Source organism: Callorhinus ursinus, unplaced genomic scaffold (genome assembly GCF_003265705.2).
Source record: "Callorhinus ursinus isolate GAN/ISIS: 27379988/994484 unplaced genomic scaffold, GSC_fseal_2.0 scaffold70, whole genome shotgun sequence".
NCBI lineage: Eukaryota > Metazoa > Chordata > Mammalia > Carnivora > Otariidae > Callorhinus > Callorhinus ursinus.
In genome coordinates, this window is record NW_027397132.1 from 1977707 (window position 1) to 1993721 (window position 16015).

Consider the following 16015-nt stretch of genomic DNA (forward strand, 5'->3'; position numbering starts at 1 on the left):
CCTGCGCGCGGGCGGGTGGAGCGCACAGCCCAGTGAGCGCTCGGTGGACGCGGCAGCCCAGCTCCGCCACGGTGGACGCGCTCGGACCCAGGTCCCGGGGCGGTCGCGGGGCCCGGGGGCGGGGCCTGAGGGGCGGGGCGTACCTCCCTCCGCGCGGGCGGGCCGAGCCGCCAGGTGGCGCCCTCCCGAGAGCCGGCCCTCGCCGCGGCCAGCGCTTGGCCCCTGCAGGCCGCCGTCGCCGCGCCCGGCATTCCGCCGCCGTTCGGCTCGGCGGCGTCGGGCTCCCGCCGCCTTCGGTGGCGCCGCAGTCGCACAGCCGGGTGCCCGCTGGCCGGCGGCGGCGGCGGACATGGCCCCCTGAGCAGGCCAGAGCGGGAGCGGCGGGCGGGCGGGCGCCGGGGTTGGCGGGCGGAGGCCGGGTCGCGGCCTCTTTGTCTCGGCGGCGGCGGGCGCGCCCGCGGGGCCCGGGGCGGAAGTGCCGACGCGCTCCGGGCGCCCCGGGCCGCAGCGGCCGCACCATGAGCGACATCCGCCACTCGCTGCTGCGCCGCGACGCGCTGAGCGCCGCCAAGGAGGTGCTGTACCACCTGGACATCTACTTCAGCAGCCAGCTGCAGAGCGCGCCGCTGCCCATCGTGGACAAGGGCCCCGTGGAGCTGCTCGAGGAGTTCGTGTTCCAGGTGCCCAAGGAGCGCGGCGCGCAGCCCAAGGTGCGGCGGGCGGCCGGGATGCCCGCGTCCGCCAGAAGGAAACTCTCGCTCCTTTTTCCGCCCCTCGCGGTGACAAGCATTGGCCAGCCACAGACCCTCTTGCCATCAGCGGCTCGGTTCTCGCCCTTGGCCGCGCTCCTTCGCAGCAGCCCCAATCCACCTGCTCTGGCTTCCTGAGCATTGCTCAGCTGTCGGCCTGTGCCGGGCGTGCGACAGCCCAGGTCTCGGTGGTGCTGCCGGAAGAGACGTTAAAGGCCTGTAATCGAGTCTCACACCGCAGCAGGTCATCATCCTGAGTGCCCCAGGATGATGTCGAATTCTGTATAGTGACATTTCCTGGGATTAACCGAGTTCTTCCCCCTGGGACCCGGGCTTTAGAGGGGTGAACGGTTCCCAGGGGGAAAAGAGGTTATTTCCTGTTTTCTCACCGTATGGATTAAAGCGCACGTTAAAGCTAAATGTCTTATCGCTTCTCTTGGATTTGTTTTACAGAGGTTGAATTCACTTCAGGAGCTCCAACTTCTTGAAATCATGTGCAATTATTTCCAGGAGCAAACCAAGGACTCTGTCCGGCAGATTATTTTCTCATCCCTTTTCAGCCCCCAAGGGAACAAGGCTGATGACAGCCGGATGAGCTTGTTGGGAAAACTGGTGTCCATGGCAGTGGCTGTGTGTCGAATCCCGGTGTTGGAGTGTGCAGCCTCCTGGCTCCAGGTACTTCTCTAATAGCCTTCTCCTGAGAGTCTCTGAAGAGGAGTTTAGTGTCAGGAATTTTCCCTTAATTGGATTTCGGGAGAGACCTTTTCTATGTGTTATCTCCTTGATGTCACTACCCTGTATGCTAATACCCTACACCTACATTTAGATACAGGTAGTACCCATTCCTGACAAAACCATAGTTTGTAATGGTAAATGAATTTAAGAAAAAAAAAAGTCTTCATCTCCAGGACAAGCGAAAAATCGTTTTCCTTAGTTGAAAATGATAAGGTAGTATTTTGAAAACAGCTATGCATAATGCAGCCTTAGAGATAGGATGTGTGTGTGTGTGTGTGTGTGTGTATTTTTTTTTTTAAGATTTTATTTATTTATTCATGAGAGACAGAGAGAGAGAGAGAAGCAGAGGGAGAAGCAGGCTCCCAAGGAGCAGGGAGCCCGATGCGGGACTCGATCCCAGGACCCTGGGATCACGACCTGAGCTGAAGGCAGATGCTCAACCATCTGAGCCCCCCAGGCGCCCTATATATATATATTTTTTTAAGATCACTGTAAGTTAAATTATACGGTTAGGTCGGTAAGCATGTCAGTTGTTTTGCATTGTTCCAGGGTGACATTATAAAGATCATGGCTCTTCTAATGGATATGGATGTAAGAGCCTTCTAAAGTGTTTTTAAATATCAAAGAATATCAGTAGAATTTGTGTCAGATGGTATTTTGAAAGATTCATTTTGTTTTGCTTTTTGGTTACTCAGAGTTTTTAAAAAATTGATAATCCAGTAATTATTAACTCAGAATTAAGATTAACATGATTCTCAACTAAGCTAACAGAATTTACCACATTCAGTTTCACAAACCTGCTTCATTCTCAAGTACTCGAAGACTTTGGTGTTGGGTTTGTTTCCCCAATTTATGTAGATGTTTTCCTTGAAATCTGTTTATCCTCAAAATTTGGCTAGAAAAAAATATATTATTCTCTCTGGTACACAGGTAAGTCTCAGTGGAATCTGTACCTTAATTCTCACCAGTCTGATTTCTGGGGCATCTGAATTGATCATTTGTGTTGTATTTAATGTTACAGTTACCACTCTCTTTTGATCACCTAGTGAAAGTCAGGCTTAGCATCTTGTAATTCATCACGTAATTTCCCATTTCTCTCTCCTAATGCTGTCATGCTGGCTTTTTGCAAAGCAAAGGCAGATGTCAATGACAGGAAAGGGTCTTAGTGGTTTGAGTCAGGATTTGCCACACCGGGGCGAGGGGCTGTAGCTTCCTACTAGGGAAGGCGGGGATGGCTGGTTGGAGGTTGTGGGGGCAGATTTCAGCCTGAGGGAACAATCTGGCCTGCTCTCTCCTTGCAGTTCTTCCCAGCCTCCACCCCCCTATAGACCACGTTGGGGCCCTAGAACTGGAGCATTCTGAGCAGCTGTGGAATGTGGCAGTAGCTACAGATTGGCCTCTGAGTGGGAAGGAAAAAGGCAGGGGAGGGTGGTGACGTAGGATTTGAAAGTATTATGGAAACCTATAAGGGTAGGATCACAAAGTGAGGAAGCGCTGCTCTAGAATCACAGGAGTGCTCACAAACTCTCCGCAAGCTCTTTAAAGTGGTACCAGCTGCTCATTTCTGCCTTTGGAGTCTCACCTGGAGGGTCACAAAAGTTGTCACTTCGTCGCCTGAAGTCAGAAATTACCTTTCCTAAGTGAACTTCAGAGCAAGAGTCAGCAGGCCTTTTTTGTGAAGGGCAAGACAGTAAATGCTTTAGGTTCTGCGGATCATATAGTCTGTCACAAGCATTCGCCTCTGCCCTTGCAGTGTAGGGAGCAGCCTTACACAGTAAACAAACAGCCGAGCAGATGCATGTCTCAGTTGAAGTTTATTTGCAAAAAGCAGGCGGCAGGATGGATTGGGCCTGTGGGCTGTAGTTTGTCCGGGCCCGGCTTCGGACCGAGTTCTGAACATCTTTTTCCCCTCTTGGGAGCGGTGTTGCCAGCTCTGATGGTCTCCACCACGCGTACGTCGTTGTCGCCCGCTAGCTCACGACACCTGTAGTTATGTGGACTGTGGCTTCTTTCTAGCGGACGCCTGTGGTCTACTGCGTGAGGTTAGCCAGGGCCCTCGTGGATGACTACTGCTGTCTGGTGCCAGGATCCGTGCAGACGCTGAAGCAGATACTCAGTGCCAGCCCTCGATTCTGCTGCCAGCTCATCACCTCTGTCACCGCGCTGTATGACCTATCCTCAGGTAAACTCCAGACGGGCCGTTAAAGCAGCTTAGGCGACTGCCACTTTTATTTCCACTGAACACCCAGGTGAAATGCCCAGTGGTCGCTTTGGCCTTTTTTTTTTTTTTTGGTGTGAAATGTATGTTTTCTTTTAGGCTGAAAGTGAAAGGAAGGGACCACCTGGACTTCTGGAATTTGCCAGCAGGGGAGCTTTCCTTGGTGCCTCCCACTTGCCTGACTCAGGGATGGTCCGAGTGGCAGGCAACCTGAAAACGCTGGCATCTGATGTCTGGGGAAGACGTGGTTTCTCCCCAGACGTGACTTGCTTTTTTTTTATGCCTCATTTTTTATTTTGGAAAATAGCAAAACTTTAGGAAGGTTTGAGACTGTTATAAGTTGGGACACTCTCACCTGGATTCACCCCCTGTTAACACTTGCCATGTTCTCTCTCTCTCCCTTTCTCTCTTCCTCTTCCCCTCTCACACACACTCCAAAGCATTTGGTTTTCCTGAACTTTTGAGAGTTTGTTATCAGCGTCATGTACCAAGTACTTAAGCACGTATCTCTCCCCCAAGAACAAGAGCTTTCCTTTACGTATCCCATGGTACCATTATCATGCCTAAGAAATTAAATATCGAGGGAATTCTATTATTTCTTATATAGCCTATATTCAGATTTCCTTAATTGTCTCAATAATGTCTTTTATAGCCTTTTCCCTCCCCTGCTTTGAAGGGTCAGGAGAGTTCAGGATCCCATCAGGGATCCTACATATATACATAGTTGTCATGTCACTTTGGTCTTTTTAAATCTTGAACAGATGAAGTATTTAAAAAAAAAATCTCTTAGGACATTGATGTTTTTTGAAGAGCTCAAGCCTGTTGTTTTGCAGAATATCCCTCAATTTAGATTTATCTGATTGTTTCCTTATGCAAGATTCAAGTTAAACATTTTTGGCAACAATCCTGCCTAGGCGGTGATGTGTCCTGGGCATATTGCAACAGGAGGCACGCTTGTCGCTTCTACCGTGGTGACGTTTTTGAGGCTTTCTTCAGAAGATGCCAGGCGAAGTCCTCAGGGCAGCCAATAGATAGCATTTGACTTCAACTGGGAGAAGCCCCTGTCCCCTGTCCAGCATCAGAGCCCTCTGGTCAGATCGTTTTATGAAGGCTCCAAATAAAGAAAACCAATACAGGTTGACCAGCTCTGGTTGAATTGGAGCAGGAGTCTCAGACCCACGCTCACTAGGCTCTGCTGCCTACTTGCCTCCCACAGGGGTGGGTTTCAAGGAACAGGGATTGACAAACAACACTTTGTGGAACATTGCGTCCTTTCACATCTGTGTCCTTGTGTGAGCCCCACAGCCCGTGCGGCCCCTGGACAGGGGCTCTGGTCCTGGATTTCCACATGGGGAAGTTTCGGGCCTCACCGTGGTGAGCGCTTTTTCTGCAGAGCTGGACTCCAAGCCTGGTCTTCTGTTTCAAGTTCCTCCTCCTTTGCCCTCAGCTCTTACCGCTCAGAGGGCTGACAGATCGTCTCTTATTCTGGTCTGATAGCTAAACCAGCAGCTGGAAAGCCTTCAGCAACATTTCCATTTGTGTTCAGTCCAGCAGCACCGGGATTATATTTGATTCTCCTTTTATTTGTACCTTTTTTCCCCTGCTGTTCAGTTTTTTAGTTCTCTTAGCAAAGTTTATGTGGACAGAGTGTGAACACTGAAGTGCATATCATAGTCACGTGTACTTTCAAACCGTTTCTGTCCCAGCGTTTTGCCCCTGGGCTGGGAGGCAGGTGTGAGTGGTGGGTGCCCTGCTGCTAGAGTGGGCTGTTCCCTGGTGCTCTCCTGCAAAGGCTGCCTCAGAGCTGTTCCTAGCTGGGGACAGGAGTCAGGCCCTCTGTTTTCCCGTAGGAAAGGTCTCATTAAACCCATTGTACAGCATCACTGTGGCTTTTCCAAGCCATCAGTTATTCCAGCCCAACAAGGACGGAAATTACCTGGGACAGATTAAACATCGTGCAAAAGGCGGCAATGTTCGGAGCATACCGCCAGCATTCTAGAATGGATATGAGACTTGGTGTTTTTCTCTTAAGCCACTGTGCCCATCTGATGTGTTGGTGACCGTTTTACAACCACTTTATGGAGGTATGATCGATGTACCAAAAGCTGTGCATCTTTAACATATCCAGCTTGGTCAGTTTGGAGATGGGGAGGTCACCGGGCGCCTGGTGGTAGCCCTGGAGGCAGAGCTGGAGTCCACAGTCAGGATGGTGACTGATCTCCTCTTGGTGACAGAGCATTCCTGGGGAGTCTGTGCCTCCAAAATCACAAGACAGAAGCAGCTCACCTCAGGAGACAGAACTTTCTCTTGCCCGAATGGTGCAGAGAACTTGGGCCTTTGAATAGGAAGGTCATGGAGGTGATTCGCTCAAGCACGCGCACTCCCTGTACACCAGGCACATGGGGCTTTCAGGCTCTTGGAGACCCCTCTGCTTAGATGTGTGTGTGGCGGGGGACGGCTGAGAGGGTGGTATTCTGGACGCGTGGGTATGAGACTGGCATTCCTCAGACAGAAACCTCTCAGGGGGCTCGAGGGGCCAGACGCGGAGTCCCCCACCGTTTATTTTGCCAAGTGAAGATCACGGACGACAGCGGCTACCTACTGTTGGCCTCATTTATAACAGAAGGGCAGGGCACAGTTGAACACCCAGTCAGTAGGTAGGCATGATCTCAGGGAAGAAGGGCCATGTCTCTGGAGAAAGAGGAGCCTCCGCCCACACGTGTCTCTCTCACCCCACACTCCTATCTTATGATGGCTCTGGCTTCAGCATCCCGGAAGGGGTCCCACCATCCTTAGCTCTCCGTGAGCTGAGGGCTGCACAACCCCAGAGACAGGAGGCTGGGGACCCACTCCCACGCTTGTAGACAACTTCAGGGCGTTGTGTGCCAGTCCCGGGGGCAGTGCAGCCCAATGCTTCAGAGCCAGGCCCTCTGGGGCCACATGTGGGCCCACCGCACCCTTTTCATGAGTCCTGGGGACGTGACTTAATATCACCCCGTGCCTCCTCCTCCCGATAACAGGTGGGTTGTTGGAGGAGTGAGTTGATCTGTGTAAAGGATTTAGACCAGTGCCTGGCGCATAGTAAACCCGAGATAAATGTCAACATTTGTTTTTATTGTTCTCTGTCCAGGCTGTAGAATGTGCCAGGTCTCCAGGGTCACAGGAGGTCAGGCTGTGCTTAGACAAAGATTCCAGATCTGGGGCTGCTGAGATGGCTCTTGGCAGCTGACTGACCATTGACCGCACCTGAGCTGCTCTGTGAAGGCCACTGTAGCCGTCACTGGGCCACAGAGGAAACACCAGCAGAGGGACAGACCCTACTGTCTGGGAAGGGCTGAGGTGTGGCAGTTTGGGACATAAAGAATTCCCACAAAACATGTGGGAATTTAAATTGACCTGGGGGACGAACTTCAAGACGTGATGGAGTTCTAGGAAATTGTTGATTTAACAAATATGTTTTTGAGCCCTACGGTGGCCAAACAGTCCTGGCTCTGGGGAGAATCTGACTAAGACGGGAGCCCCAGGCCTGACGGAGGGGATGTTCTCGGAAAGCGGACAGAAAGTAGATAAGCAGAGCACATAGTCTGAATGTCAGGTGCTGAGTACTGTACCCGTAGGGGGTCCATCTCCCCGCCATCCACTTATGTCACTGGGGCTACAAACACATCTGACTTAAAGCATCTTTGTTGGCAGATGACCTCATCCCACCGTTGGACTTGCTTGAAATGATTGTCAGCTGGATTTTCGAGGACCCGAGGTTGATTCTCATCACTTTTTTAAATACTCCGATTGCAGCCAATCTTCCAATAGGATTTTTAGAGCTCACCCCGCTCACTGGATTGATCCGCTGGTGCGTGAAGGCCCCTCTGGCTTATAAAAGGAAGAAGAAGCCCTCCCTGTCTAATGGCCACGTCACTACCAAAGTTACAAAGGACTTGGGAGGGATGGACAGAGACTCCCACCTCCTGTACTCGAAACTCCACCTCAGCGTCCTGCAGGTCCTCATGATGCTCCAGGTGCACTTAACCGAGAAGAATCTGTACGGGCGCCTGGGCCTCATCCTGTTTGACCACATGGTCCCGCTGGTAGAGGAGATCAACAGGTTGGCAGATGAACTGAACCCCCTCAACGCCTCCCAGGAGATCGAGCTCTCTCTGGACCGGCTGGCGCAGGCTCTGCAGGTGGCCATGGCCTCCGGAGCACTGCTGTGCACAAGAGGTGGGTGACTCCCTGGCCCAGGCCCTCCCCGGGGGCAGGGCTGCCGCCACCCGCCCGCAGGAAAGCAGGGAGTCCTGGACGAATAGCTGTTCTCTGCTCTCTTACGACCTCTTTCCTCTTAGCACGGGACCCGGGTGAAGTTGCAGAGTGGACCCAGGTAGAGCACCAGCCGTGACGTCTTGCGTCTCCCGGCTGCTTTGCCCAGGACCAGGGACTCCTCACCATGTTTCCTCGTAGAGAATCTTTTCTTTTCCGGCAGCCCTTTTTTATTGAGGCATAAGCTATACAACACAGTGCACAGGTTCAAGTGCATGAAGCGTTCCCAGCACCTGTTTCTGGGTCTGTGATTCGCCTGCACTTCAGTGCTGGAAGGCTCCTGGTGTCCAGTGGCACCTCTGCTGGTTTGGTGACTGTGGGCTTGAAGACGTCGCCTGTGGCCCCAGGCGGTCGTCACTGTGATGTGTTTCCCACTTAGTGCCTTGGGCAGCTGATCCGCTCAGCGGGAGCCCTGCCTCTGGCCCTTTCCCAGCCATCGACAAACGGCCGATAACCTCCCTCCCTTCCTGAGTCTTGTATTCTGTTTGGGGCCTAGTTGTTAAAGCAAGAATCGAAGGAAGAGAGCGCAATTTCTAAGTGACGCTAGGAAAATGTAGTTAGGACGCTATCGCTCTCTTGCCAGCATCCTTGAGAAGAACTCAGTGAGCATTTCACCTTGTTTCCAGTCTGTTCCTTACTATGTATCTCCTTGATTTCAGATGACCTGAGAACCTTGTGCTCCAGGCTGCCCCATAATAAGTAAGTGCTCTCAGACTTGGGGCTGGGCTGGGCTGGCAGTGGACCCCTTATCCTGGCCTCCTTGGGGAGAGTTGGGCTGCAGGGTCTAGAGCTTCTGTATGTAAGGAGCCCCCTCAGGACCTGATCGTAAGTCGGGGATAGGATAGCATGACCCACATGAGAGAAAGCCCAAGTGGAGAGAAAAAAATCAAAGAGGTGCGGCCATATTGTCTGGGAGTCCAGGGAAGAAACCAGAGTAAGCTCAGAGTCATTTAGTCACTTGCTAAATTGGCATACATGGTTCGTGGTGACTTCCGACGTTCATGCACACACATTGTGGGTGACAGTGTGGGTGGCACAGCCCTTTGGGAAATCCTGCCGAGCCACGGCCCTAGGGCACAGCGTGTGTCCCTCAGGCTTTGTCGATGGGTAGCAGCACTTAGTGGGTTCTGAGCATGATTCTCACCGGTTTTCTGTGATGCATGGGCAGTTGCTTCTCCTGTCTCTGAGCCTCGGTTTCCTCCCTAGTAAAGCTGGGGGGATAATTCGCCTGTGTCACAGGGTTGTAGTGAGGATTAAATGAGGTCCTGGTCCCTGGCACGCAGGACTCTGAGTGTAAATGGTGCTTATTGTCATCATTTGGGAGAAGCAGTGCAAACAGTGGTGAAGAGCAGGGCTGTGTGGTCACATGGCTCCTGGGGAAAGGTCCGGGCTAGCTGCTTGCTCTCTGTATGACTCTGGGCGGCTTCCTGATCTTCCACTGCCTTGTTTTGTCTGTAAAATCGAGAAAATAATCGTACCTGCCTCATGTCCCCCTGCCTCTCCTGCCTCCACCCCTCGTAGGATTTTTGTGAGGACCAGAGTAAAAACACAGAAAGTGCTTGCAACAGTGTTGTTGTGTTTTTGCTGCATACTTGGTGTGTAGCAAGTATCTAAGAAGTATTAGCTGCTGTTCCGCTTACTATTATTGTCATAACGTAGGAATGTCACTTAATCTAATTAGTTTCACGGACTCTTAAGAAGCAAAAGCTGTGTGTGCAGAAGCGTTTCAGGCAAATGCAGTATCATGAGTAGCAAAATACCAGAAGCAACCTCATGGTCCAAAAGCATGCGGATACTTAGTAAATTTAGGAGTGATACATCAGAAGGACAGAAATTATGTATCCACTCCAAATAGCGATTGTGGCAACTAAGGGAGGAAGTGTTCGTAGGTGATTGCAGAACCCCATCCTAGCGTGCACAGGGACAGGAAACAGTGAAGTGAAGTTGGTAGGATTTCTAACATTCTCCTTTCTTCTGAGGCTCACATTGGCCTTTATCGGGGACAGAGGGGCTGGGGCTCCAGGGCTGGCAGAGGGTGAGCCCACAGCTGCCCAGGGCCTGGCCCACTGCCTCTGCCGGGGCCGGCGAGTCTGGGCACGTGTGGCAGGCTGATACCACGCATCACCTGAGGCCAGAGGAGCGGCCGGATGCCGGCCCACGGGCTGACGGCGAGAGTAGCTGCGGCCCAAGGACGGTTGGGGATCTCGGCGCCAGGCCCTGCGGCGGGAGGGCAACTTCAGCGGGTATCTGGGCCGATCTGGAAACCAAATAGGTGGAGTGTGCTGGCTCCTGCTGGAACAGAACGGTCCCGCTTGACGTATTCTGTCCGCAGAATGGACAGCTTGTCCAGAGCGCCACCTGCCCCTCAGGAGCCCACACTGTCCTTTTTTTTTTTCTTTTTTTCCCCCGTGGGCTCTAGAAAAATTCCCTGGCATCTCAGGACATAGTTACTAAGCTGGCATTTTTCTGCTCCTTTTGCAATAGTGTCTCTGTACTATTTCCCTGTTTTGTGCACAGCTGTTATCTAACATGTAATGTTTCAGAGTAACATGTATAGGGTCTAAGTCCTTTCTCGTCTTAGCGTTATGACCAGGGGTCCGCATTGGAGTCCCGTGGAACGTCTTCACAGCCTAAGCTGGGCCCTGTCCTCCTCTGACTCGGGTGTCGTGAAACGCGGCCTCCCAGGGGCAGCCTGGCAGCGACGCGGGGAAGGACCGGACACGGAGCCACTTGGAAAACTTCTTTGACTTCTGATAGTCTCTTTTCCGTTAATTGTCTTTCTGAATAGACTGGAAACTTTTTTTTTTTTTTTAAGATTTTATTTATTTGAGAGAGAGAGACAGCAAGAGGGAACACAGGCAGGGGGAGTGGGAGAGGGAGAAGCAGGCTCCCTCGGAGCACGGAGCCTGACGTGGGGCTCGATCCCAGGACCCCGGGACCATGACCTGAGCCGAAGGCAGACGCTTAACGACTGAGCCACCCAGGCGCCCCTAGACTAGAAATTTCCTGAAACCCCTTTTATCTCTGGCAGGGTATGCGGATTCAGCCAAACTTATATGACTTAAATTTTGTTTCTGTAATACCTTCCTTAGATTTATTTCTTTGTTTGCTTATTTTGAGTGACTTTCTCATCCCAAGTTATAAAAAAGTGGTACCATCAATGAAAAGGGGCTCTGAAGAGCTTCAGGCCACCAGCTCTTCTTCGTGCCTTTGGTTTACTTTCTGAGCCCCTCCTGTGGGCTCTGAGCACCAGACTTTATACTCAGGGGCTGGGAGGGGGTTAGGGTCAGTCTGCAGAAGACTTAGCCCCCACTCTCAGGGCTCCAGGTGAGTGGCTGACAGTAGCCAGGGCAAACTGGCCTGAAGTTCCTGGATCAAGCAGGGCCATGTGCAGGGAAGGTGTGGCTTCGTGGGATGAGGAAGTCCTCAGGGTGAGTGATAGGCGTGAACGGGACCTGGCAGGCAGATTTGGTGGCGTGGAGAGACCAGCTTAGACACTGCGGAGACACTGGGGTGTGGCTGGAGAGCACGAGCAGAGTCGGTCTGTCCTCAGGGGGGAAAGGGGAGAGGCAGGGCTGGGAAAGGAGGCCTCTGTCCTGAAGAAGAGAGGGCAGAAGTTTCTCCGATTAGGGCATGATGGGTATTTGGGTTTGACTGTAGGATGTGGGCCAGCTAAGGCCTGGGAAGCTCGTGGTGGTAGGAAAATTAGGAATCTGCCGATCTTGCTGGGAGGGAGTGTGGGGTTGGAGAGGATGGGACAAATCAGAGGAACTCTTCAGGGAGTTTTGGAAGGGACCAATATTGGAAACCGTGAGGGATTCCAGGAGGAAGGCTGAGGCCGTGGATGTCCTGAGCCACAGAGAGGAGAGCACAGGCCCGAGGGGGCGCATGGCTCCCAGGGCTTGGGGTGGTTGTGGGTGGAAGGGAGTTGGCGAAGGAGTGATGGGGTCCTCCTGCGGAGACCCGGGGTGTGATGCGTAGGGCTGCAGTGTGGCTTCAGAAGGCTCTCATCCCAGAAGTGAAGGAGCAAATAAGCAGGAGGGTGGGGAGTTGGGGGGGGGGGGGGCGGGGAGGTGGCCCCTAAAGGTGGGTAAGGGCTGGGTCTGGGCCTGGGCCATGCTGAGGGCAGGGCCTATCCCATGCTCATGTCAGAGTCTCTGAAAGGCCTGCTTTCATGTGGCTGTGCTTGCAGTTCAGTTGGGACTCAGTCATGACGAGTGAGGTTGAGAACACTGAGCTGCTGTGTGCTTGCCACGTGCAAGGTCCTAACCCTCTCAAGTGTAGGTGGTTGGGGCTGAACCCAGGCCACAGATGCTGAGGCTGTGCGCAGAGCTTCCGTGGACTCTAAGCCCTGGTGCGGACCCCCCCCCCCGAAGTCCTGTCCCCTCCTGGCCTTGGGCACCCGCCCCCTGGGTTTCCTCGGTTCCCCCCCCTGGAATTGTCGCCTGCCCCCCCCAGGTCCCTTGCCGCTCGCCCGCCCCCCCCACAAGCCACCCCCATCTGCCCCAAGTTGACAGATTTCCCCCTTCTGGAAACCTCCGTGTTCTGTGCCTGCATCCGGTACCTGTCGCTGTGCATGTGTGAGGCCACGGCCGTGCCCAGGCCCCCCCTCCCTTCCGGGGGCGCCACGTCCACGAGGGGACAGGCTAGCCCAGCCGCCGTGTGCCTAACCCTTGACCCTTGTCCTTGTATTCGCAGCCTGCTCCAGCTGGTGATCTCGGGCCCCGTGCAACAGGCACCACACGCGGCGCTGCCCCCCGGCTTCTATCCTCACATCCACACGCCCCCGCTGGGCTACGGGGCTGTGCCGGCCCACCCCGCCGCCCACCCCGCCCTGCCCACGCACCCGGGGCACACGTTCATGTCGGGCATGACCTTCCCGTTCAGGCCCATCCGCTAGACCGGCCCCGGTGCTGCCGAGGGACAGTGTGCCCTCCGCCTGGGCCGGAGGAAGCCTTCCAGAGAAGGGGGGAGCTGCCCCATCGAAGAGGACCTTTTGGGGGCAGCCGGCAGTCCCTCGTCCCCAGCAGGACTGTCTTGGTGCGGGAGTTGCGCGGCGTCGCAGCCCGGGGGCCCTCCCCGCCGGGTCACGATCGCAGAAGTCCAGATGGGAGGCATGGAAGGAAGGACGGATGGCGCCCGCCCAGCCACGTGGGCGTCCTGCCGAAGTCGCCGATTCCACCAGCCGGTGTCTGTGGGTCGTTTCAGACGCGCCCGGAGCCCGTGCTGCCCTGAGCAGAGCTGCGATGAGCAGCATTTGCAAGTCCCTTTGGCATCTGTGCGCGGGAATGTGACGGCCCCACCACCCGGTGTCCCTAGGAGCTCTGTGAGCTCGAAGCTGGGCCCCGGCATGGGCCAGGCAGGGAGCCGGGCAGGGGGCTGCGCGAGGACTGCCCGTCCGGCCCAGGAGCTCCTCTGTTTTATTGGGGTCTAAATTTTCCTTTCATATGTTCAAATAAATTTTTTTTCTAAACAGTTTTATAGACTTTTATGGACTATTTTTAAAACATAGTCAATGTTTTGAGCGGCAGTGGTTTCCTTGTGGGTCTGCAGTGATGGGGTAAGAAGTTTGAATACAATTTTAGGCACTTGTCTTAACAGAAGCACTGCCGACCGTATCCCTTCCACCCTGACGCCCCCACAAGTCTGTCTGCTTCCCTCTGTTTTTGTCATTCCACACGATGGAGGCTATCTGCTTTGAGTTCTCATTTACTAGTTTGGGAAGGAAATGATGACACTGAGCTTGAGCTCCCCTGGGCTAGAAGTGAGGCATGAGAGACACTTACTGCGAACAGTGAGCAATAACGGGCTAAGATGAACTTGTGGCTTGTCTACCCTTCTATTCCTGGCCGCACACCATGACCTGGGAGACCAGACCAAACCAGCCTGCCCAATAAATTCCCGTGTGTGTGTGTGTGTGTGTGTGTGTGTGTGTGTGTGTGTGTGTGGTTTTTTTTAAGTCTGGGGTTCAGGGCATCCTTCGAGATGAGGAGCATGAGCTGATGCAGCTGCAGCATAGGGGCCGTCCTTGGTTGGAGAGGGTCCCGACCACCTGTGCTTTCTCAGCCGCACAAGCCTGTGGCTTTCTTTGGGCCCTGGCAGTGCTCAGCTGGGTTCCCAGAGCTGCAGCGGGTGGGGAGGAACCGGCCTGCAAGCCAGCCTCTCAGGAATCGGGTTTTAAACTGCTTTTGAGAGCCATGAGCTAGAAAGGAAATTGCTCTTTCTTTGACTTTGATTTCATTATTCTTGGTTGATTGTGTTCCCTGTTTATGTGTTTATCTGCTGAGGTCAGATCAGGAACTGAAGTAAAAAAGTAAAAGTAAATATCTGCTTCCCTGTCTTGGTGGGACACACCCATGAAACTAAGGAGATGAGCGCTTGGCTTGTGCTTGGTGTTCAACTCTGTTGCCAAGTGTTTTCTGAAAAGCATGGAAAAGAAGCTCTCCTATATCTGTGTAGTTAGAGGAGGTCTGTGAGCATGGCTCTGTCCCAGAAGGACCAAATTTCCACCAAATTTCTAGGGACTAGTTATGGCCTAGCTCCTCTCAGACCCAAGGTGGTTTTTGCCATGAATGACTAGGTGAACAGACAGGGGGAGGGGAGGGAGGAAGGAAAAATTGAGGAAATAGAGCTACTGGAGCCCCGACTTTCTTTGGTGGTGGTTCTAGTAGTATGTGAGTAATTAAGTCAACTTATTAAAAATGTAGGTATATGTGGACTCTATACACCTTTACCAGTTTTTGCCTTTTCACCTATTAAAAATGAGAAATAGTTCCTGTTTACTAATTATGTGCCAGGTCTTGCTAATGAGTATTTTATACATACATTAAAAATCTGTATATGAGGACACCTTGGTGGCTCAGTTGGTTAAGCAACTGCCTTCGGCTCAGGTCATGATCCTGGAGTCCCAGGATCGAGACCTGCATTGGGCTCCCTGCTCGGCGGGAAGCCTGCTTCTCCCTCTGACCCTCTTCCCTCTCGTGCTCTCTATCTCTCATTCTCTCTCTCTCTCGAATAAATAAATAAAATCTTTAAAAAAAAAAATAAAATAAAAATTTGTATATGAGAAAATATGCACGGAGTATAAAATGAAGTATTTCTATAGAGAATGTATCAAAAACTACAAATTAATCAAAAGACATCCCAATAAAAAAATGAGTGAGGGACAGGAACAGATAGTTCATCGAAAATAAAAATGACCAATAAAAGAAAAAGATTCTAAAACTGGTAACCAGGGAAATAGAAATTAAAAAGAGATGCCATGATTTCCATTTACCCATCAGATTGGCAAAATTGGAAGTAGCTAATGGTCTGAAGAAACAATGATCACACTGTTTATGTAGATAACTGGTTTAGCCACTCTGGAGAAATGGAAAAATAGAGTGGCCCCATGGCCCAGCAATCCCAGAACCCAAAAGGAGGGTGTTCAAGGATGTTCATAGCAGTTATTGTTTGTTTTTTTAAGTAACAGTTTTATGGAGAGAGAATTCACTTACCCAATTCACTCATTTCGAGTGCACAATTCGGTGGTTGTATATTTACAGAGTTGTGCAAACAAATATCACCACTCCTTATTTTAGAACATTTCATCATCCCCCAAAAGAAATCCTGCACCCATTAGTACCCTCTCCCCCTCTCCCCCACAGCCCCCGGCAACCAACCTACTATCCGTCTCTCTGGATTTGCCTGTTCTGAACGTCTCATATGAATGGAATCATACAGACGTGGTCTTTTATGACTGGCTTCTTTCACTTAGCATCATATGTGTGGGGTTCATCCACGTCGCAGCATGAATCAGCACTTCATTACCTTTTACGGCCAAATAATACCCCATTGTATGGATGTGTCACATTTTGTTTACACATTCATTGGTTGATGGATGCTTGAATGCTTTGGCTCGTATGAACATTTCTGCTATGAACACTTGTGTACGAGGTTTTGTGTGGGCGTATGTTTTCAGTGTTCTCAGACACACACACACACACCCCCTATGGAAATG

At 52.3% G+C, this 16015-nt stretch overlaps 1 protein-coding gene across 2 annotated transcripts; it reads left to right on the forward strand.

Annotated features, from left to right (window-relative positions):
- The first annotated feature begins 230 nt into the window (after positions 1 to 230).
- On the forward strand, positions 231 to 13494 carry INTS15 (integrator complex subunit 15). 2 transcript variants are annotated; one of them, XM_025863676.2, is made up of 6 exons: positions 231 to 680; positions 1203 to 1424; positions 3501 to 3666; positions 7396 to 7920; positions 8676 to 8715; positions 12715 to 13494. In XM_025863676.2, exons 1-6 carry the CDS (start codon positions 519 to 521, stop codon positions 12914 to 12916), a joined length of 1317 nt encoding a protein of 438 aa, XP_025719461.1. In that variant the 5' UTR covers positions 231 to 518; the 3' UTR covers positions 12917 to 13494. The 2 variants fall into 2 exon arrangements, with proteins under 2 accessions (XP_025719461.1, XP_025719460.1); XM_025863675.2 differs by having other exon boundaries at positions 233 to 710.
- The last annotated feature ends 2521 nt before the right edge of the window (positions 13495 to 16015 follow it).

What these genes read in the sequence shown, in the direction of transcription:
- INTS15 (XM_025863675.2), top strand. Translation starts at nt 519, where the DNA reads ATGAGCGACATCCGCCACTCGCTGCTGCGCCGCGACGCGCTGAGCGCC. An exon ending in GTGCAGCCTCCTGGCTCCAG is followed by an intron (nt 1,425 to 3,500) that starts GTACTTCTCTAA and finishes GCTTCTTTCTAG; the next exon opens with CGGACGCCTGTGGTCTACTG. An exon ending in TCCAGGCTGCCCCATAATAA is followed by an intron (nt 8,716 to 12,714) that starts GTAAGTGCTCTC and finishes TTGTATTCGCAG; the next exon opens with CCTGCTCCAGCTGGTGATCT.